General features: G+C 36.8%; 1 protein-coding gene across 3 annotated transcripts in view; it reads right to left on the bottom strand.

The window, feature by feature from the left end:
* The window catches only part of LOC122538402 (G1/S-specific cyclin-D2), a 63,839-nt gene extending 49,264 nt beyond the window's left edge, over positions 1-14,575 (bottom strand). For 2 of the 3 annotated variants that reach the window (XM_043672435.1, XM_043672436.1), the window contains exons 1-2: positions 12,830-13,130; positions 3,007-3,222 (exon numbers count right to left, since the gene is read on the bottom strand). In XM_043672435.1, coding sequence (XP_043528370.1) covers positions 3,007-3,222; positions 12,830-13,027 — 414 coding nt within the window. In that variant the 5' untranslated portion in view covers positions 13,028-13,130. Of the gene's footprint in view, positions 1-3,006; positions 3,223-12,829; positions 13,131-14,303 lie in introns of those variants that run through there. The other variant, XM_043672437.1, reaches the window with a different exon arrangement.
* Positions 14,576-19,449: the final 4,874 nt, after the last annotated feature.

The raw sequence follows: 19,449 nt of genomic DNA, 5'->3' as shown, positions 1-19,449 counted from the left end.
TAATCTACAATTCTAACAATAAGTTCGTAATTTTAAATCTCTCCAAATTTCCAATGTTTAGACATTCTTACACGAAAAGTTGAAGTTGAGAATTACTCTAAAAATTTTAAAATCTAAACAATCGTAAAATTGCCTCGAATTTCCACTTTTCTTCTTTTCTTTTCTTTTTTTTTTTCTCCAGACGCGTTTGCAGAAAAATAAAAATTCCAAACTCTCGGCTACCAACTTCCTCGCGCACTTGTTAAATAACCACCGGAATTTCGCTTACGTAAGGCTTAAACTCGCAACGAAACTGTAATTGCACAGAGTGAGAAACCGCGACAGACAGAGGATCCAACCATGACACGGTCAGACACCATAGACGGAGGAGTTGGAAACACGGCATAAGCAAGAAAATTGTCAGCGTCTGCTTGGCAACTCTTACATTCCATGAATGCGAAACGAGCTAGAAAAGACCGCCGCTGTTACATGTACGTAACGTTGTTCCCATCTTAGAAAACAAGCGAACCGAACACGTGTGACGTCGGTTCATATTATAATCGGCAAGGCTATCGATGGGACAGGTTATCAGCTGCTCGAGATTCGGCCATTGAACGGTCCTCGTGCGAGAAATAAACCGAGAGACAGAGGCGTTTGATACCGATAACGCTCTGTCCGCTCGCTCCCTATTTCGCCAACTGTTTCGTCAAACGTCTCCCGACGAACGTACCGTAAAATTTCTCCTATGAAAGTTTCATTGGCATTACCATATAACCACCGCCTATCGATACTAACCTGCGATACATTTTAACGAGAAAAGGGAATTTATAGCATGTAGCTGTACACACCCTCTCTCGTCGTGCAACGTTATCGAACAGCTGGCGAATTTTTCTTTCTTTTTTTTTTTTTTTTTTTAGGAAATACTTTGAGTTGCGATTTAAAAGGGGAACTTTTTCACGAACAGTGAAAACAATTTGGCGAATAATCTCGGATTTTTGCACGTGAAAGTTATCCAAGGCTATCCAAGATAAGGCAAGAAGTTACAAATGTGTTTTTAGTTAATTTGTAGTTAGAAAGCTCCTGTTTCTGAATTTGAACTCGTACAGAGGGATTTGTACGAAGATATATTGATTTTAACATTTTTCTCGTAAATTTTCTTCATATCGAATATATACGTGATTTATAGTAAATTTCTTTCTTAACGTGATTTACTAATTAACAGTGTGAGAAATTAGAAAATTAAGCGAATAGAAACTAATCAGATTAATTATTTCACCTTTTTTTCACCTAATTTACATGTATAGCTAAAATAATTATTTTAAAATAATTAAATATATTAGTAATTAATCGCAACACTATTTTTTTATGATATTTTATTGTTTTAATTAGCTACTTTCAACGTATTAAAATTTGAACAAATTCTAGTAAAACCTTGTCAAATTTTCACACTCTATCAAAGCGTCGAAAGTCTTTTCGATCAATAATTACGAACAAATATTGTATAAGAAGCGATAATATCTTACAACCGGTGTTCAATTTTATCTTGTTGACAGAAGCTGTTGTTTTAATAAAAATTTAATCTGCCGATTGTGCGTGTGTCTTTCAAATAGCTCGATTGGATTTATCGAATTTTCGAAAAGGTTTCCTACGATTCCTCTGCGAACAATGAGTGAAAACGACTCACCGATTACGTCTAACACGAATTATAATACATGTGTCATGTGAAAACTTTCTTCGACACGGAGAGAAGTTTCAAATATTGCACAACGAAAAAAACAAAAAAAAAAAAGAAGAAGAAAAAAGAAAAATCGAAACTAAAGAACGAAAACTAAATGAAGCCAAAGTTTAAAAAGTGACACTTCTTGTAAGGCTAATTCAAGATAAAGAAAAGTAGGATATTTATCTTTGGTTAATTTATCTCACCTAGATCTTCTTCTGTAGTGAGAAAAAATGGTGAACAAATATCAGTCTGACGTGACTTTGCACCCAAAAATCTAACTATACTCTGCTATTCTACTTGAAACTTATCGTGTGAAAAAGTGCAATTAACGATAAGCTCTGTTTCATTAACGCGTGGTGTTTTATCGCTGATGATTTATCATAGGTGATAGTGTTTACTAACAGGATTTTCCTTCCTTTTTTGTCGCTATTGTTGAAAAAACATTCAGCTTTGTATTGTCATATTTTTGCAATTCAATTAATCCTTAAGTATTGCAGACCATTTTGAATTTTATTTCATTTATTTCTACTTCTTCTCTCAGACTGTTTTATATTTTTCAATGCATTTGTTACAGATCATTATAATTAAATCAATTTTTTTAGAGTAATTATTAAACAATTAATAATGATACTAATGTTTTGCGAAACTTTCTACCATAGTTTTATAAGCTTCAACATCTGTAATACTTAAGAGTTGAGGTATAATTTTACTGTTTAGTTCTAAAAAAAAAAAATCTATACTAATGAAAAAGTATACTTCTAACTGACCAATAATTAAACATCAACAATTTAAAATTTGAGAATCTGCACCAACAAATTTCACTAAAAAGACACCAACACTTCTAACTTATATATCAATTTTCACTCCAATCCCCAATAATTAAAAACTGGCAGCTTAGAACCTCTTGCGCTGGAATGGAATTGCCACGCGCGTCGAGAATTTTTTTCTCTCAAATTGCAACACTTTCTCAGTTTATTCAAATATATTTAAATGTAATCCAGGCAAAACAAATACTTTTACTTTTTAGTAACTTCTATCCAGCAATATCATAACCGACGAGTTCAATGGAAGAAGAAAGCGACGAATTATTGCATATACAGGGGTTCGGTCACTCGTTACGGTCCGCGCAACCACCCGCCAAGGGATTAAATCAAACCAAAGCAAACCTAACTCGACCAAAGCCGAGACCAAACGCGAATTCACTCGGGGTACAAATGGCCGTATTTGGACATCGGTCGAGTGGCGAGAGAGTTCATCGACGAAGCGAAACAAAAGGTGAAACAAGTGGAGGTTCTATGAACACTTACCAATAAGTCATCCGTGGTGATGGAGTTATCTGTGTAGAAAACAAGAACTTCGACGGTGAGCGGCGACGGTTCCCGCAATTTCGAGGCGAGAAGCAGGCAGGCTGTCCCGAGTAGCTGCAGCTGCGACTTCTTGATCGGGCAGATCGAGAGGAACCTGTCGACGTAGTTCATCGACAGGGGAAAGACCTCGTCCTGACACTTCTGCTCCTCGCATACCTGTCAACCATCATTAACCAACCGATTAGAATCGTGCCCGGTTGCTTTTCGTTCACGTATTCTGACCCAACGATACGGTCCCAGGCTCTTTCACTCGAAACGAAACACGAAAGGGGTTGGCTTTCAACGATTTGTCCCTCCCTCTCTCCCTAACGTGTATCTCGAGAGGAAGGGATAGAACGGCGCTTGGAAATTAGGGACGTATCGATACCTGACCTTCTTTCTGACGAGAAAATCACGTGGAATGTGGGTACAGTTAGGTTTCTTTGGAGGGAGAGTCCGAGGGAGCGGAAAATAAATTTTAGACCGGAGGACAGTTTTCGTGCGAGGTTAGGATCGGCTGATGGTATTTAAGATATGTAGAGTGAGGTTAGGGTATCGTTAGTGATACGTTATATTGCTCTCTGTTTCTCGAAAAATTGTGTGAAAATTCTTTGAAACTGTCGTGCTATTGTCACCGGCATTTAGGTTCAATTTCACACGCATGTTTTCTAATAACGTAATAACAACACTGTATTCTCGGAACAAACTCGAGTTTAAATATCAAACGTTGTAATTCCGATTATGTAATGGGATACACAGTATGTAAACAAATTAGGTGCGCCACGTATTTTATAATTTCATTTCGTAATACTTATCTTTACATGTTTTTAATTTTTTTTTTTTTAAGTTAGCTTGGAGGAAACGTAGAGATTAAGGAATTAATGAAGAAATACAAGAGTTAAGAGCTTTTTGAAAATATCTAAATTAAATTGGAAAATATTTAAATCAAAATTGGAGCTATTTCAAATTTTATAACATTATCGTCGTAAAAAAAAAGAGTCACGCTCTCAACGTTCTTTCAGAAAGAATTACTTGAATTTTTCACGATCCTAGCAAACATTAAACCATTAAATAAATAAAATCAGAATCGCGAACAGACTTCGAGACGACAGGCAACGGAATATCGACGTGTTCAATCGGTTGAAAAATTAACGGCAAATTAATAAAGTAGCAGCAAAACCGGAGGGGAGAAAAGAAGAAGAAGGAGGAAAAAAATAAAAGTGGCGAATACGTCAGAGACCGGATTTCCTCTTCTCGTATTTTAACATCGCGGCTTTGGCTAATCGATCACCCTGGGGCACAGGTCGGGGACCTCGGTTTTTGTTTTCAAAGCATTCTCCAAGAGAGAGAGAAGATACAATCGATACAGTCGATGCTGAAGAAGAGTATAACGAGCTTTCGACGTCGAACGAAATTCCAGTTCGCCGGGCTGAAATAATTTTCTTCACTAAATGAACGCAAAAAGTCCGTCTAAAGTCCGACGAAAATAAATACAGTGCGTCGATTCCAGTGGTGTTTGTTACACGAGATAAGATTAATCTTGCGTGAATTAAAAAAAAAAAAAAGAGACGAGAATGAACATTAATTAAACGTGCAGTTCATTTTTAACTATTAAGCAATGTGACGTAAAAATTGAGATTTAACCCGACTCACGATCTCTTTTCCGATCTCCATAAATAGGTATTAGTCAGACAGATGTGAAATATCGAAACGTTATATATAATTTGTACCTATTAAAGAAATTAAATTTAAGATTTAAATTAGAATTACCGCGAGCGTGACTGGATATTATAAAATAAGAAATTGACTTGGGTTTCACTTCAGTTGAAATAAATCTACCGATCGGTATTAACTTAAAAATATCACAAGCAGCACGTCAAATCAAGTGAAATTGAGTCAAAATCTTACGACATTTAAAGCATACGAAAAATGAAAGACGTCTAATTAAAATATAGAGAACATTAAACGAGAAAATAACCAACAAGTTATATATGTATCGTCTCGTCGATATTCATTTTTCAAGATATTGTCGACTCTTGAAATTATTGCAAAGTCGAGAACAGACCGATGAAAGATATAGAATATATTTCATTTATATCAAATGGTCATCGTTTCGATGTTTATGCAGATATATAAAGCGAATTATTGCAAATTGGAGAACGATAAATATCTTGAAGATGTCGAAAGATAATCATTTCAACACCTTTTTCGATACTTTCAACGCATCAAATAACAATTATATACTGCAAATTCAAGAAGACAAACACGAGATGCATATCGAAACATAATATGCTGAAACAAGATATAAATTGCAGACTGAAAGATTATCATTTCCAAAATTTATCACAAACATAAATCGATTGATTGAATAATTATTGAATAATTATTCTCGATGTAAATGATATCGGTACATCGAATGAAATATTGTAATTTATTTCCATTTTTCATTTGTATTAAAAGATGAAAACATTTTCTAAAAGCAAAATATATCTCGAATTCGGCTGAAATAAATACGTATACACGGAGTTCACTAAAAACAAATTGTGTTCCACTGTATTTACTGAAATTTGATTCAAACAAACTGCGTTCTACTATGACTGAAATTTGCTACAAACAAATAGAATTACACCGTATCGACTAAAACTTGATTCGATTAAATGGTAAATCGCATAAACAGAATTTTACGGCATTTACTAAAATTTTGTTGAAGTAAATGGAATTTTACAAGTGACGGTACATTATGGCAAACCGAAAATGCATCTGCGCCACTGTGTATCTCGAATGTACAAAAGGACCGCCATAAATCGGCATTCCAAGAAGTTACTAATAAACCGCCGGGGTCAATTCGTAGAAACGACCACCTTTGAACTCTCGAAAAAACATTGAAACGAACGCCACTCGGATGTGTTCGCGGCGAATTTTCAGAAACAACAGTTCAGAAATAATTTCAGGCAACCAAGCCTGATAATGAAGATAAATGCAGATAAATTAGCCTCGAATAATTTTTAATAACGAGATTTCGTAATTAAAATTCTCATTAAGAAAACAGTACGATTATGATTTGAAAAGAATTTCGCAGCCTCAAGTATATATATTATCATTCCAAGTGCCAACAAACATAATTCAAAGAACAACTGTCAAACCAAGTATCGCCGAGTCTCAATTGTATCATCGCTCTTTTAATAAATGACCAGAAAAGCTTATTTTATCGGTTAATATTCTATTTTAACAAACTTCAATTCGAAACCTTCGCTCTAAATATTCCCAGTTTCCACGTTCAATTCTCACGTTACTTATGCCACGTACGCGCATGGAATATCAATTAAAACAATCTGGGACTCTATCTCACCGATTCACATCGTGATGTTCCCACGTTTACGAAGTTCCAACTTCAACTCTGCGGAACATAATCTTCCTTTTTTTTTTCGACAAAAAAAAAAAAAAGCAACCTTCCACGCTTTTAAATGCGACCTGCTTGCGATCATTAACCAGTTGCGCTGGCAACGGATTGCGGACCGTAACGAGTGACCAAACCGTATACAACAGTTCGTCACTTTCTCTTCGAACTCGTATGGATATCACTTGAATAGAAATTGAGAAGCAATAAATTTATTGTTTTGTTTTGCCTATTTTGCTTCACTTAAATATACTTAAAACCGAGAAAATATTACAATTTTGGAACGAAAAATTCTCGACGTGCCGTGGCACGTCATTCCAGCGCAAGAGGTTAAAACTTACATCGCGAGAATTTGCTTTTTTTTCTTGTTTTTTGTTGAAACGCGACCTTTTGTTAACGCGTTTAATCGATGATGGTGGACACAGACAATTATTTCGTTAAACCAGTGGTACTAATTGGTCGTGGCGATGGAGCAATTAGGGGGGCTGTTGGAAAAGGGTGGATTCGTTGGTCATGGTCAATAAGTCGTGTAACGTCCATTCATATGGTTGCAATTTAACCGGTAGGAAAGGCAACCAGTGAGTTTTTTACGAGGCGACTGCTTGGAAAATTTTCGGTCAACCCCCATTTCCGGTGGTTCTTGGAACGCCCCAATGCAGTTCGAACGTTCCTTTGAAACTCTCCCTTATATAGGATACTTGTTAGATGTAAAATCCTGAATCATTAGGACATGCAACTTTAAAGTCATTTTAAATTAAACGTTGAACTCAGTTACTAAAACATTGAACTCGATATTAAATTCAGTTGTCAAAGCGACGTAATTAATTGCAGTGTTATAATTATTGCAATTTTACTTACAATTTTAATTACGAGGAAATAAATACCAAAAAGAGGATTCAAAAACTCTCAAAAAGTATTACAAAAACACACGGATTATAATGAACAATAATACTATTATACTATTATACATTAGTACTACTTGTATAACATAATTCTATCATTTTAATTAATAATACACATTATTATGTAAATATTATTTTAAATTTGACAACTCAAGTGTCACGAATTTCTTGATAAAGAGTTTCCAAATCCTTCCTTTGCGATGCCTAACAATTAATATTACAACGTATTTTCTTCTAACAAAAATCATAAGTAAAATTTTCCAGAAAAATTACAGTACTTCACTGTTATTGTAAAAAAAATTGAAATACCCGTGCAGAAAGAAGCAATCAGACAGCGTATTAATAAAAGAAGGGAAGAGATTCTTGAATCGCGAAATTTAATCGAAAAGAATCAAAGAAACAAGTTCTTGGATAATTAGACCGTGCATCTGTTCAAATATTAATAAGAAAACTAGGTCGAATCGGAGCTCGATATCTTTCGTTCGAACAAAAAAAAAAAAAAAAAAAAAAAAAAAGAAGAAAAAAGAAACATGTTCCAAGCTCAAATTATTGAAGAACGCGAGGGAGGCTAGCTGATAAAAACAAACCGTGGGCCAACAAACTCATCTGTATATCTACCGGACGGTCATCCGTCAGCGTTCCGCACCGCAGATAATTAGTTTCGCGAATCGTTTTTGCAAAAATTCAATCGAAACTCACCAAATTCTATATCAACTTTCCTTTCGTAACTTTCCCGACAATTCTCTTTGTAATTTTTCTCTCTACTGTCGTATAAATTCTCTTTCTCGGAGCTTTTCCCATAGTAAGAATTTAGAATTTATATTATTATTAATTATATTATACATTATTATATTATTATTATTATTTATTATACTTTATTTTATATTCTATTATTTGTTACATTGTTATTAATTATATTATACATTATTATTATTATATTATTATTTATTGTATTATTATTAATTTATAATTTATATTATACTTTGTTCGCACTTTTTGTATTTATAATTGTTGCAATGATCCTCGTTTAATTTGCTAAAATTCTGTGAAATACAGAAGCTATTAATAGTAAATTATTTGTTAATTAATATTATAATATCATAAACCGAAGAATTCCTTCATCTCGATTTAAATTGCAAAGTTCTAATAACTTTCTGAAACGTGAGTTTATAATCTGCTAGACTACAAAATTGATAATGAGTACCAGTAAAGTGTTAAATTTTACATTTAAAGAGAATCTTTAGGGATGAAAATTTCTGATACAAAAATTTTTTTAGACGCACCTCGTGTTGAAATAGACCATAATTTGACTAATTTGGAATATTTTTCAGTTGTGATTTCGATATTTCTACATAGATAGATGTTTCACTTTAACCAACGAGTTTCGAAAATTTGGCATCTAAAATTAAATTCCAACGAAACCTGGTTACATCATTCTGCATTACTAAACTCTACATGTTACATTTACAATTTGTGCAAATATCGACTAATATTGATAAAATGAAACCAATTTGTTTGTCGCGATAATTTATTCTGAACTAGAACGATTATCGTCACCATCCTAAAAGGATTTTACGCGAGAAATGCCACGATCGGAGCAACCAAATTTTCATTAGCACTGCATTAAAGCTACGAGAAATTAAGCAGAAACAAATTTGCACATTTAACGAAATTTCGAGTCGAAACTCGAATGATCTCCATCTTGCACTGTGAAATTGAGAAATTCTCTCAAAAGTTGAAATGAATGGTCCATGTTATATTTACCGAGATAACATGATTTAAATGCTTCCAATTAACATTAAAACAATCCCCGGAGACTGCGCAATCATATTTAATTTCAATTAAAATGTAACATGGATCCTTGTTTGAAATCGCAACGATGTATAAGAAAGCTTTACATATCTGCAGATATTTACGTATTTATAGGAAATTGTAAAACAACAAAAAAAGGCAAAAGTAAAATATTGAAAAGTAAAAGATTCAATACATAAAGCAATTTTCTACCGACTCTATGTTTTGTTGCAATAGAAATTTTATAAAGACACGACTGTTTGCAATAATTTCACTCATTAGCGATGATTTATCGTGGCATTATAAACACTTCAATTTCTTGAAATTATAAAATACAAGAATAGAAAGACTACAACGAAGAGAAAAATGTTCTTGCAGACGTTTGAAATTTCTTTCCATAGTAATAAATAATAGAATAGCAAATTAAATGTTGCAACGTTTGTCCTTCAATCGAGAAACCACTTACACTGTTCTCTTTTCGAAGATTTTCGTGGCGGAGAGCAACAGGCGTGAGAACGAAGCGAGAGGATCGCTGTCGAATGAATTTCGCCCGAATGAATCGTTCGCGAGTGCCTCTAATGCCAAAGAATTCAAAGCAATGGACTTCGACACGCGTGCACGACACGACCCAGTCCGGTCACGTTCCCGACATAGACGTATGATTCAAGGTCGACTTTACAAACCTCCTGATCGTTGTAATTAATCGTGCAAAGGAAAAGAAAAAAAGAGGAAAAGAAAAAGAAAAGGCAATCGACAGCTGAATAAACCGGACCTTGAACCGCAGAAAATCGACCTGGTTAAAAGGCTGCCGATCGTTCAAGAAACTTCGCGGGGTATTTAAACGCCATTAACATCTTTCGCCTTAACATGATTGGTCAACGATCGCTGAGTCACGATTTAAAATTCGATAAATTTCGGGTATTACTCGGGGATTCTTAAGAATCGTTTTTTAATTTAAATTTAATTTAATTTAAATTAATTGTGATAGTAATAAAATAATTGTGGACGTCTCTTCGATCGAAATTAAACTACTGAAAATTTGACTTGATTTTTCTCTGAAATTAATGAATAACTGTTTGATGGTAAGGTAGTGATTGACACTTGGATTAACGTGATTAATGTTAACATTAACTTTCAACTGATAACATCGAACCATTGGAAACTTTAATAATTAATCAGTTATAGAATATTTGATTTAAACGATTTTGGTTATTAATGCAAAAATTAATAAAACCAAATACTCTAAATTAATAGAAATCTAACATTCTTAAATTAATTCTGAAATCTTGAATTATTATCATATATAAAATATATCATTTCAATTATATTACTATCAACAAATTTTTTAATAATTTAATAATCTTAAAATATCGATAAATATCCTCACAATTAACATTAACAAAAGTATCTTTAAAGAACATGCAATTAGTAAGTATTTGGCATGGTGTAAACATCTTGAGTGGCTGGCGCTGTTCTCGCCAGTTGTAAATTGAATGAAAAAGTGAGATCACAAGTTTTTGTATTAAATTAGAACGCAGAGAAGGCTTTACTTTTAACGCCGTTGAAAAAAATTGACTTTAAAATCGAATGAGAAATTTTCACGCAATATAAAATTGCAATAATCGTTTAAATCGAATCGACTGACTTCCAATTCTAGCGACACAGGATCTTTAAATACCAGAGTGAATTTATGAATAGCAAAATAACAAATGTAACGTATGCACACATATATACGTATACTGTATCAGGAGCAAAGATTTATAGACTCGTAGATTTGATAAATCCAGCTGTTGTTATCGGTAATTATAAAATGAGTTATACAACCGGTATTTTAAATATCTTGGGTATAGTTTCGCGATACTGTACTGTGCGATTCACAACGATTTCTAATTTAACTAGAGTTACATCAGACACCATTAGAAAGCCTAGAGATTTTGGCGAGTTTTCGACTCTCGATCGATCGATCGATCTGCTCGTGATATGTACATATATTGAAAAATATACTTGAACATTAACATTAAGTTATTAATAATTTGACATTATATTGATACTAAATGCTAATGCTGACATTAACGTTACAGAAAAGGAAAATCCAACCGATCGGAGAGAAATTGACAAGAGATTTCACTCTGCAACGTTTTAAATGTTTTGAAACTCTCGTGGCCTGAATATCGAACGTCAAACAATGTCACATTTATATATATACATATTTCCTCAAAACGATAACGAAACTCCAATGTTTTGCTTCCCAACGACCAAGGAGTTCGAGAGGAACAGTTGAAGAAGAAAACGATCGCGACGATCGTTGATCTGACGCCACTCGAGTATGCGAAACTCGAAGCCGAACGCGCAACGTAACAAAGAAATCGTTACCGTTACGAACGTTATCTCCGCGAGCAGAGAAAGAAAGAAACAGAAAAAGGAAAGATATACTCTGTTACCAAACAGAACAAACGATCATCGGAGGGACACCGATCTGACCGTGATTTCACTGTTTTTCTCGGCGAGAAGGCGCAGGAATTCAAAACCGCTTCCGAGAGTTTCTCGGTCGCGAGTTTCGCGTCCGTTCGTAAGTATGTATCGATACGCATTTGGCAACGCACGGGTGACGTAACGCCAGTGATACCACTGACATGATTCGGCTTGCTCGTGAATGACAGCGAAGAAACAGCGAACGACGCTAGCAACCGAAAGGCATATTACCTACGCGACGAACGCGTGGTGTTTTTTAAATTTTAAAGGGACCACGGCGGACGAGCGTTCGACGTCACCGGACCACGCTTTCTGTCTGTCTGTCTCACGTTCCGCGGCCGAAAATAAGCCGACATCCCCCCCGTTCCGCGAGCTTTCCACGCGCCACTCGAACCGGAAATACCATCGATATGTGTATGTACCTGGAATTCTCTGTTCGATGCATACGTCGTAACGTGCATACACTCGACGCGAAGGGAGAAGGTTCCCTTGGTTATTAACAGCGGGGAATATTCGAAGAATATAATCCCCGTCACGAGACTCCTTCCAGGCGAAAAAGACTCTCGAAAATCACTGTATGTACGTACATGTTACGATCTGTTAACGTTCGCGATGACAGGCAAAATATACTTTCACATCGGCTCACTTGCGACACTTGTTACAAGTACTCGGAACTTTAAAACGAGACTGAGAGAGAGAGAAAGAGAGAGAAAAATATCTATAGATAAATTATTAAAATAGTTACAGCGATAGATCGTCGATAAATAGACTAGTTGCATAAAAATGGCCCACGCGAGAGATCACTGCCGCACGTTTATGTAACGCGAGCGTTAAAAAAAGAAAAAAAAAGAAAAAATGATAACCGAGATATGTATGTGTAGTCTTTCTCGTTTTCACTAGATAGGAATTTAATTACCGAATCACGATCAAAATCCTGGTACAACTCTCGTGATCCTTTCGACTTTCGGAGAAAAGAAAAAAAGAAACAACTGAATCTCCCTGCTTCGACAACTTTCATCGTGTATAGCAGCCAACGAAAGGCCAACCGACTTTTTGTCGTGACGTTTCGAAAAAAAAAAAAAAAAAAAAGAAAAAAAAAACTCGACACGGTAGAATTGTCCGCTCGATTAGTAAGATTACAGGAGATAAGGATCGATTGGGCGATAAAAAAAAATTTTTGGGAAATTCAAGGGCGACACGTGGACCGGAAACAGTTGCTCACCTCCAACATCCACTCCGCGACGACTTTGCGCATGGGCGGCGAGATCTCCGTCTGCACGCACTCGAAATAAGAAGTGCTGGGCGAGTATCTCTCCTCGGTTTTCAGGAGATTCTGCAGCACACGATCGTCGTCGAGCAGGACAGGATCCTTGTACGCTCGGCACTCGGTGTCGGTGGTCTCGCAACAGAGCAGATCCATGTTCCCCGTGGATCGTTTCTAACCTCTCTCGCAACACGCACGACAAGAGAGAAACAACGTTGGCGGTACAACCTCTCTCGTTTTTTCCTTTTCCTCCTCCTCCTCCTCCTCCTCCTCCTCCTCCTCCTCCTCCGCCTCCTCAACTGTGTACACGATGACTGCTGCCGTTGCTGTTGCTATTGATGTTGGCGATCGAAGAAAAATTGACGTATAGACCGCGGTTCGCTTACGTATCTGTCAAGATTCTGTTGGTCGACGACGCGCAACGTGCAAATCCCCGTGCGCGAGATTCTCCCCTGCTGTTCGGTTTTTTGTCTCCTCTCACCGCCGTCGTCGTCGCCGTCGCCGTCGCCGTCGTCGTCGTCGCGGTGTCACTTTATTCACGCGCCACGTTGCCAAACCGTTTTTCGCCGACGCGGCCAGACAGAGCATGCACGAATCGATCGTAAAGATACGGGGGCCGCGGCTGACGACGAGAAGTTCACGCGAATTCGCACGTCGACAAACGCCTTACCTCAGGCCCAGGTACACTACTCTCGAAACACTGCTCACAAACTACAACCATACAGCGGGGATACACGCGTGTACGTGCGTGTGTTCGTTACGCGTGTACACGTACACGTCGAACAGGACCTTGGTTTCGGCCGATGACTTTCGTATATCACTCACCTAGAGGCCGTTTACGCGAAAACAATGTATACAACCGCCGGTGACTCTTTCGGGGTTCGACGACGTCGTGGTAAAAAAAAAAAAAAAACTGCCGATCTACAGGTTTTGTTATTCCTTGCGTTCCATGCACAACAACACTTTCCTTCCGTCTCTGCTTATTTTCTGCCGTTTGACGTAGTCGCTGGTTTCTCTGTCTCAGTCGCGGTATGGTACTTTTTTTTATTCTCCTTGTTTTTCTTCTTCGCGTATGTTCCTCTCAGAGCAATCTCTCTCTCTCTCTCTCTCTCTCTCTCTCTCTCTCTCTCTCTCTCTCTCTCTCTCTCAGTCAGAGAGAACAACAAGTAAGAATTGAACGACGAACACACACTGGCAGCGATTGAATAAAAATGATCGGTAGTAGGACCTTTGGGATTCTAATAAATAAACGTTGTCCGACCTCGTGTTGCTCGTGGTCTCTCGCCGATTGTGGTCACGTCGCGGGTCGGTAAAATGTCAAAAAAAAAAACCCGTTTCGCTTGTAAAGACGTTCCGTTCGCACGGTCGATTTAAATGTCCTGCGATACCTCGTTCTTGCACACTGTCTCACGATCCGACACTGGCGACTTACCAGGTCAGAATGCCGCCGGTCTTCCTGTCGTAGCTCGGTCTTCACCAGTTCGTTCTTTCGAAGGGGTGGTAGGTGCGTCCCCACTATCTCGGCGCCAGTGGTCACGTGACCACGGATCGATCCCTACCACCAAGGCGCCAGCGTGTCACGTGGAACGTGAAATGCCCCCCCACCACCGGCCAGCGTGACTGGGGCGCCAGTGCCGCACTCGCATCGTGTAACAGGAACCCAGAGCGCGGCTGCCACCTACAGGTTCGCCACCTTCGGCGTCTTGCGTTATTTCAGGGACGGCCACGAGATCCACGGAACCAGAAGGTAGCGTTTTCAACCTGCCGGTCTTTCTTCAGAGACCGTCTGTGACCTGCGGAGCCTCTTTCTTTTCTTTTTTCGACGTGAATGATTTGTCCTAGGGGCCCCACGATGGTGTGGCGGGATTCATCGTTTCCGGTGAAACCTGCGAACAGGTGGAAATATCTCGTCACGGGACTTAAACCTTTCAATCGCCGCACACGGACAAGAAACGCTGCCCTTTCTCGGCAGAAATGTAACTTTTTATCGACTTCTTATTCTTTTTTTTTTTTTTTCTTCGCCTCGCTGCAGAGCCAAATTTACGATTTGCTCGTGAGTTTTTGCGAACTTTCTAGAATTTATGGTTCACGACGAGGGGAATTCGTTTTTGATTCGTTTTGATTCGTTTTGATTTCGATTTTATGTAGATGGATGTGCGAAATTGTTGAAAGTAGACATGTTAATCTTTCGTTTTTGTATTATCGACACCACGTGGACGTTATGTAAGAAACGCATTCCATCGAACGAGTGCCATGAGTCACTAGGGAATCAATAAGACGTAACCTGTTGAAATTCTGGAAATTAGAGTATCTTTATCATATGTTTACTAACGAACATATCCATTATATATTTCTTAAGAAATATAAATACCATACTTGACAGCTTTGTTTCAACAACCTTCTGAAAAGAAATTTGCATCTTTTCATTGAACTTGAAGCAATAAACCTTCGTGTTAAACGTTACATAACGATTTCTTATCACATTTAATTTCACGATTTACGAAATGCGATTTACACGCATGGTTGCATCGAGGCTACGTTTAAACGTCTAATAACGTGGCCTGGGTTCCATGTGATCACAATCCGATATTGACTCGAAGAAGTTCGGATAAGTCCGGACTCATTCGTTTCCATTCGTTCACGTACAACATCGAAATTCTTTGCTCGTTGTTGTTAAAATTTCTGCACTTTTTCACCCTCTTTGCTGTTTTCTCTTATCCACATTCTCTAGCGTAAAAGTTGGTGGATCATTTTGTCAGAAGAAACATCAAATGAGAAACATCAAAGAATCTTGTTCCATCCGGCGAGGAACAATGTTCTTCAGGTGTCTGTTGCACACGTGACAAGAAACGAGAAATTTCGTTCTTTTGTCGAGAACTGACGGAAGCAGTGAATTATAAATTGTTACGTCGTTGGTAGACGTGAAATCGAAAGATCATGCATATGTATGATTAGACTGGTGATCGAGGGATGTATCTATGATTGTTTTAAGAAATTAAAATAAAATAAAAGTATGGAGATCACCTTGAGATTTTTAAATAACATATTTTCACCATGGTGGAGTAATAGCTCCGATTTCTATTGATTTCTATTCTAAATTATCACAAACGAACTAGTACTATTCCCTGCATTTTAAGACAAGTTAATAGCAATTCAGAAAAACAACAAAGTATCTTCCCTTGTAATACAATAATTTCATAGACCTTAGAAAATAACACGTGAATTTCAGCCTCGATATTTCTCCACCATCAATAATTATAATCACAATAATTATTGAAAATTGTCCAAAAACATATTTTTCTACGCTTTACGGACGATTCACTGATAATCACTCTGTGATTAACTCTGGAATAAAATACAATATTACATTATTCATCCTTGTCATCGATATAATAATTTCTTCCTATTGTTTACCACTACTTATATTTATACCATTATTCGATCTCAGAGCCAAATAAAATTTAATCCTATTCAACACGTCGTTAGAAGAATTTGATAAAAATTGTTCGGCCGATCTCGTGGTGCAGGGCCGCCGCTCGCGAATCGCTGCCACGTTACTATCGTCGCTACAGAACGTAGAATCGCATTATCGCGAACAAACTCGAGGAACCGTCCGTGCATGCATGCGAGTAGAGGCCCTTCTCCTCTCTCGTCGTCGTATCCGGCGATTGAACGTTAGCCGGTGCTTCTTCTTCGTTCTCCGTTTCTGCGGCCGAGACGAGAAATTTCTGAAGCGTGTACGCGTGTAGGGAAAGTAAGGGCCACTTCCGCCGGATAATTTGAATGGGAGAAAGAAACGGTTCGCGTAGGAGTGGGAATGTCCTTCGTGCACGAAACTCGCGGCTCCTCGGCTCGTTTGCACGTACGTGTAACCACGAGGTTACTACGAATCCGTCGGTCCTCGTACGCGCGTGCAACTTTACGCGACCGGATGTTGCAACGCGTACCAGACGACGTCGTAACGACTGAACAATAAGTGCCTACGCTGGAGTAGTACTACGGCCGAGTAAATCGGAACGATCACGACCGTCTTGCGTTGGACGCCCCGGTGAAAACCGGATGGCCGGATATCTCGGTTGATCGTCGATGGTTCGATGACTGGTTGGAGGAAAGACGATTAGGTTCGACGAGCAGATAAATGGAAAATTATTGAAATGTAACCTTAATTGCAAGGATTGAGTTGCTATAATATATATATATTTTTTTTAACGTAATTCTGGGTAACAATATTTAAGGCAGAAGTCGTGCCTACACTTGTCGCGCATAACATAGCAATAGACTATTTTTTGAAATAGCATTTTCACACAAAGACTATCTTTTAAAATTTCTTTAGGAACCTGTGCTATCTCTTTTTGGATAATTTACTATTATTTATATTTCATTGTATTGTTTGTTATTATAAAATAAAGAGAAGATATATGCTGTTATTAAATGCTTACGATACTAATTGCTGTGATGGAAGTAGCTACGCCAATAGAAACAACGTGACACGATAAACAATTTTCGTTGTAAATGCATCATTTTTATGGCATTGGTCATGGTCGTGGTCACAGTATCGTGACATTGACATTGACAAACAGTAGTGGCAGTGATGTAGTCACGATCGTATTACGGTGGTTCATTACTGAGTCAGGATAAACATACAATGAAATTGCGACAATAAGTCTAGAGCAAGTTGTGGTCTCGGCTCGTTGTTTGTTGTACGAGACTAATTATCGTCGGAACAATCTCGTCTGAAACTTAACGTTTAGTCATGTACTAGTAGGTTCATTCGAACGATAACAATAATAATATTGTCAAACTGATAATACCAGTTGTAAATCGTATCAAAGTGGAAATATCATAATATCTAGTGTTAGTGTGTTATCGCATAAAATAGTTATTTATATATTTTTAGTAACCTAGTAGTACCAATGTTTCATTTATTTGATTTTAATATATTAAATATATTTAATATATTATTTATTATATTATTATATTATATATTATATTATTTTATTATATATTATATTACTATATATTATATATTTATATTATATATTATTATATATTTAATATATTTTAATATAAAATATTGACTGATGAACCAAGTTAGTAATAATAACTATAAATAATAGTAATAGTAAATTACGAGTATTTAATTTCTAATATAATCTAATCTGCTATTATGTAAAATAATTATTTGCATGCTTTCAATATGTCTAAGTACCTATTAGTATTTCATATTACACGTATAAAATGATTGACAATTACAAGTTCCAAATGTTTGGTAATTAATAGCGTTTTTAGTTGCACATTAATGGCAAAAGTTATTATCACACTGATTGTGTAAAACATAATACGACCACTGGCATTAATTAACTAAAAGCGCTAATCATTATCTCCTCACTTTTAATCCCCAGATCCTATCGATGGAATTTAAAATTCAAATTGCATTCATTAACTTTCGCCGTGTTCGTCGTTATTGTTCGCCTATTAATTAGAGTTTAGTGTTATTTCTAGCGTGCCTCTATTAATCGCAGTCTGCCTGGGTCTGTATGCGTGCGTTTCACAAGAAGAACATCCTGTGCTGTCTGATGAATGAAATTTTAGTAATGAATGGAACATGTTCGTTATTGTCTATTGCTGATAAAAGCAAGTACGAGCATTTTGCTTCGTGTAGTACGTGACAATTATCAACACGTTATTGAAATAAATAAATTTACATTAACCATCGAAACGTGAAATTTAATTCAAATTAAAATTGGTTTCAATAAGTAATACTGTGTCAACTTGCAGACAACAATAAATTAAATATCATGAATTCATTGTGATTGCTTTATGACAAATGTGTTGTGAAACAGATGATTACTGTTGCCACATTACGACGTTGGAGAAGAAACTGTTTCGTGTGAACAGGGCAATTAAATACAATTGTAATAGGTTCTTTAACTACAGAAGCGTATAACAACTATGATGGCGCAGCGTTTCATACAAAAGAGACTGACGAGGTAGATTTTGTGTGCCTGAAATGTTCAGAAACAAATTGGAATATCTTCAGAGAAAAAAAGATAAGTCTCACATTAGTATGATCTGTGAATTTGCATAATTTTCGTCTTTTATTCAACATAAAGATGCTGATTTTTTTCTTTTTCTTTTTTACTCTGTTTTCTAGTAGATTGTGAAAGAGGCGATACCACAGTCTCAAAATGTGTAAAGAAGTTTAAGAAAAGTATTTTTGATGTTGTTTTTAAAAAGCCATATTTCACTGCATAACATTTATTGCCAAGGCAAAATGATAGCTATGACGGAGCACATATTTTTAGCAGCCGATAATTACACTTTCTTTCCACGAGTATTGGCGTATAATATTTTTGTAATATTTTTAACTCAACGCAATTCCTAAGCCAAATGACAGCGATACTTCCTTTGTAATGAATTCCTGGCATTGCACGGCTGCAGCACGAGATGTTTCGGAATATAATATATTTCATGCATGGTACTTCGAGGATATTTGTTGGTACTTAAATATCCGCTTGGCTTCTCGCGGAATTTTTACCGCGGAATTTATACAGGATGATTCCTAGCACGTGTACTTA

The sequence above is a fragment of the Frieseomelitta varia genome, unplaced genomic scaffold (genome assembly GCF_011392965.1).
Source record: "Frieseomelitta varia isolate USP_RPSP 00005682 unplaced genomic scaffold, Fvar_1.2 scaffold_992, whole genome shotgun sequence".
Taxonomy (NCBI): Eukaryota; Metazoa; Arthropoda; class Insecta; order Hymenoptera; family Apidae; genus Frieseomelitta; species Frieseomelitta varia.
This window is presented reverse-complemented; position numbering and strand designations above follow the sequence as displayed.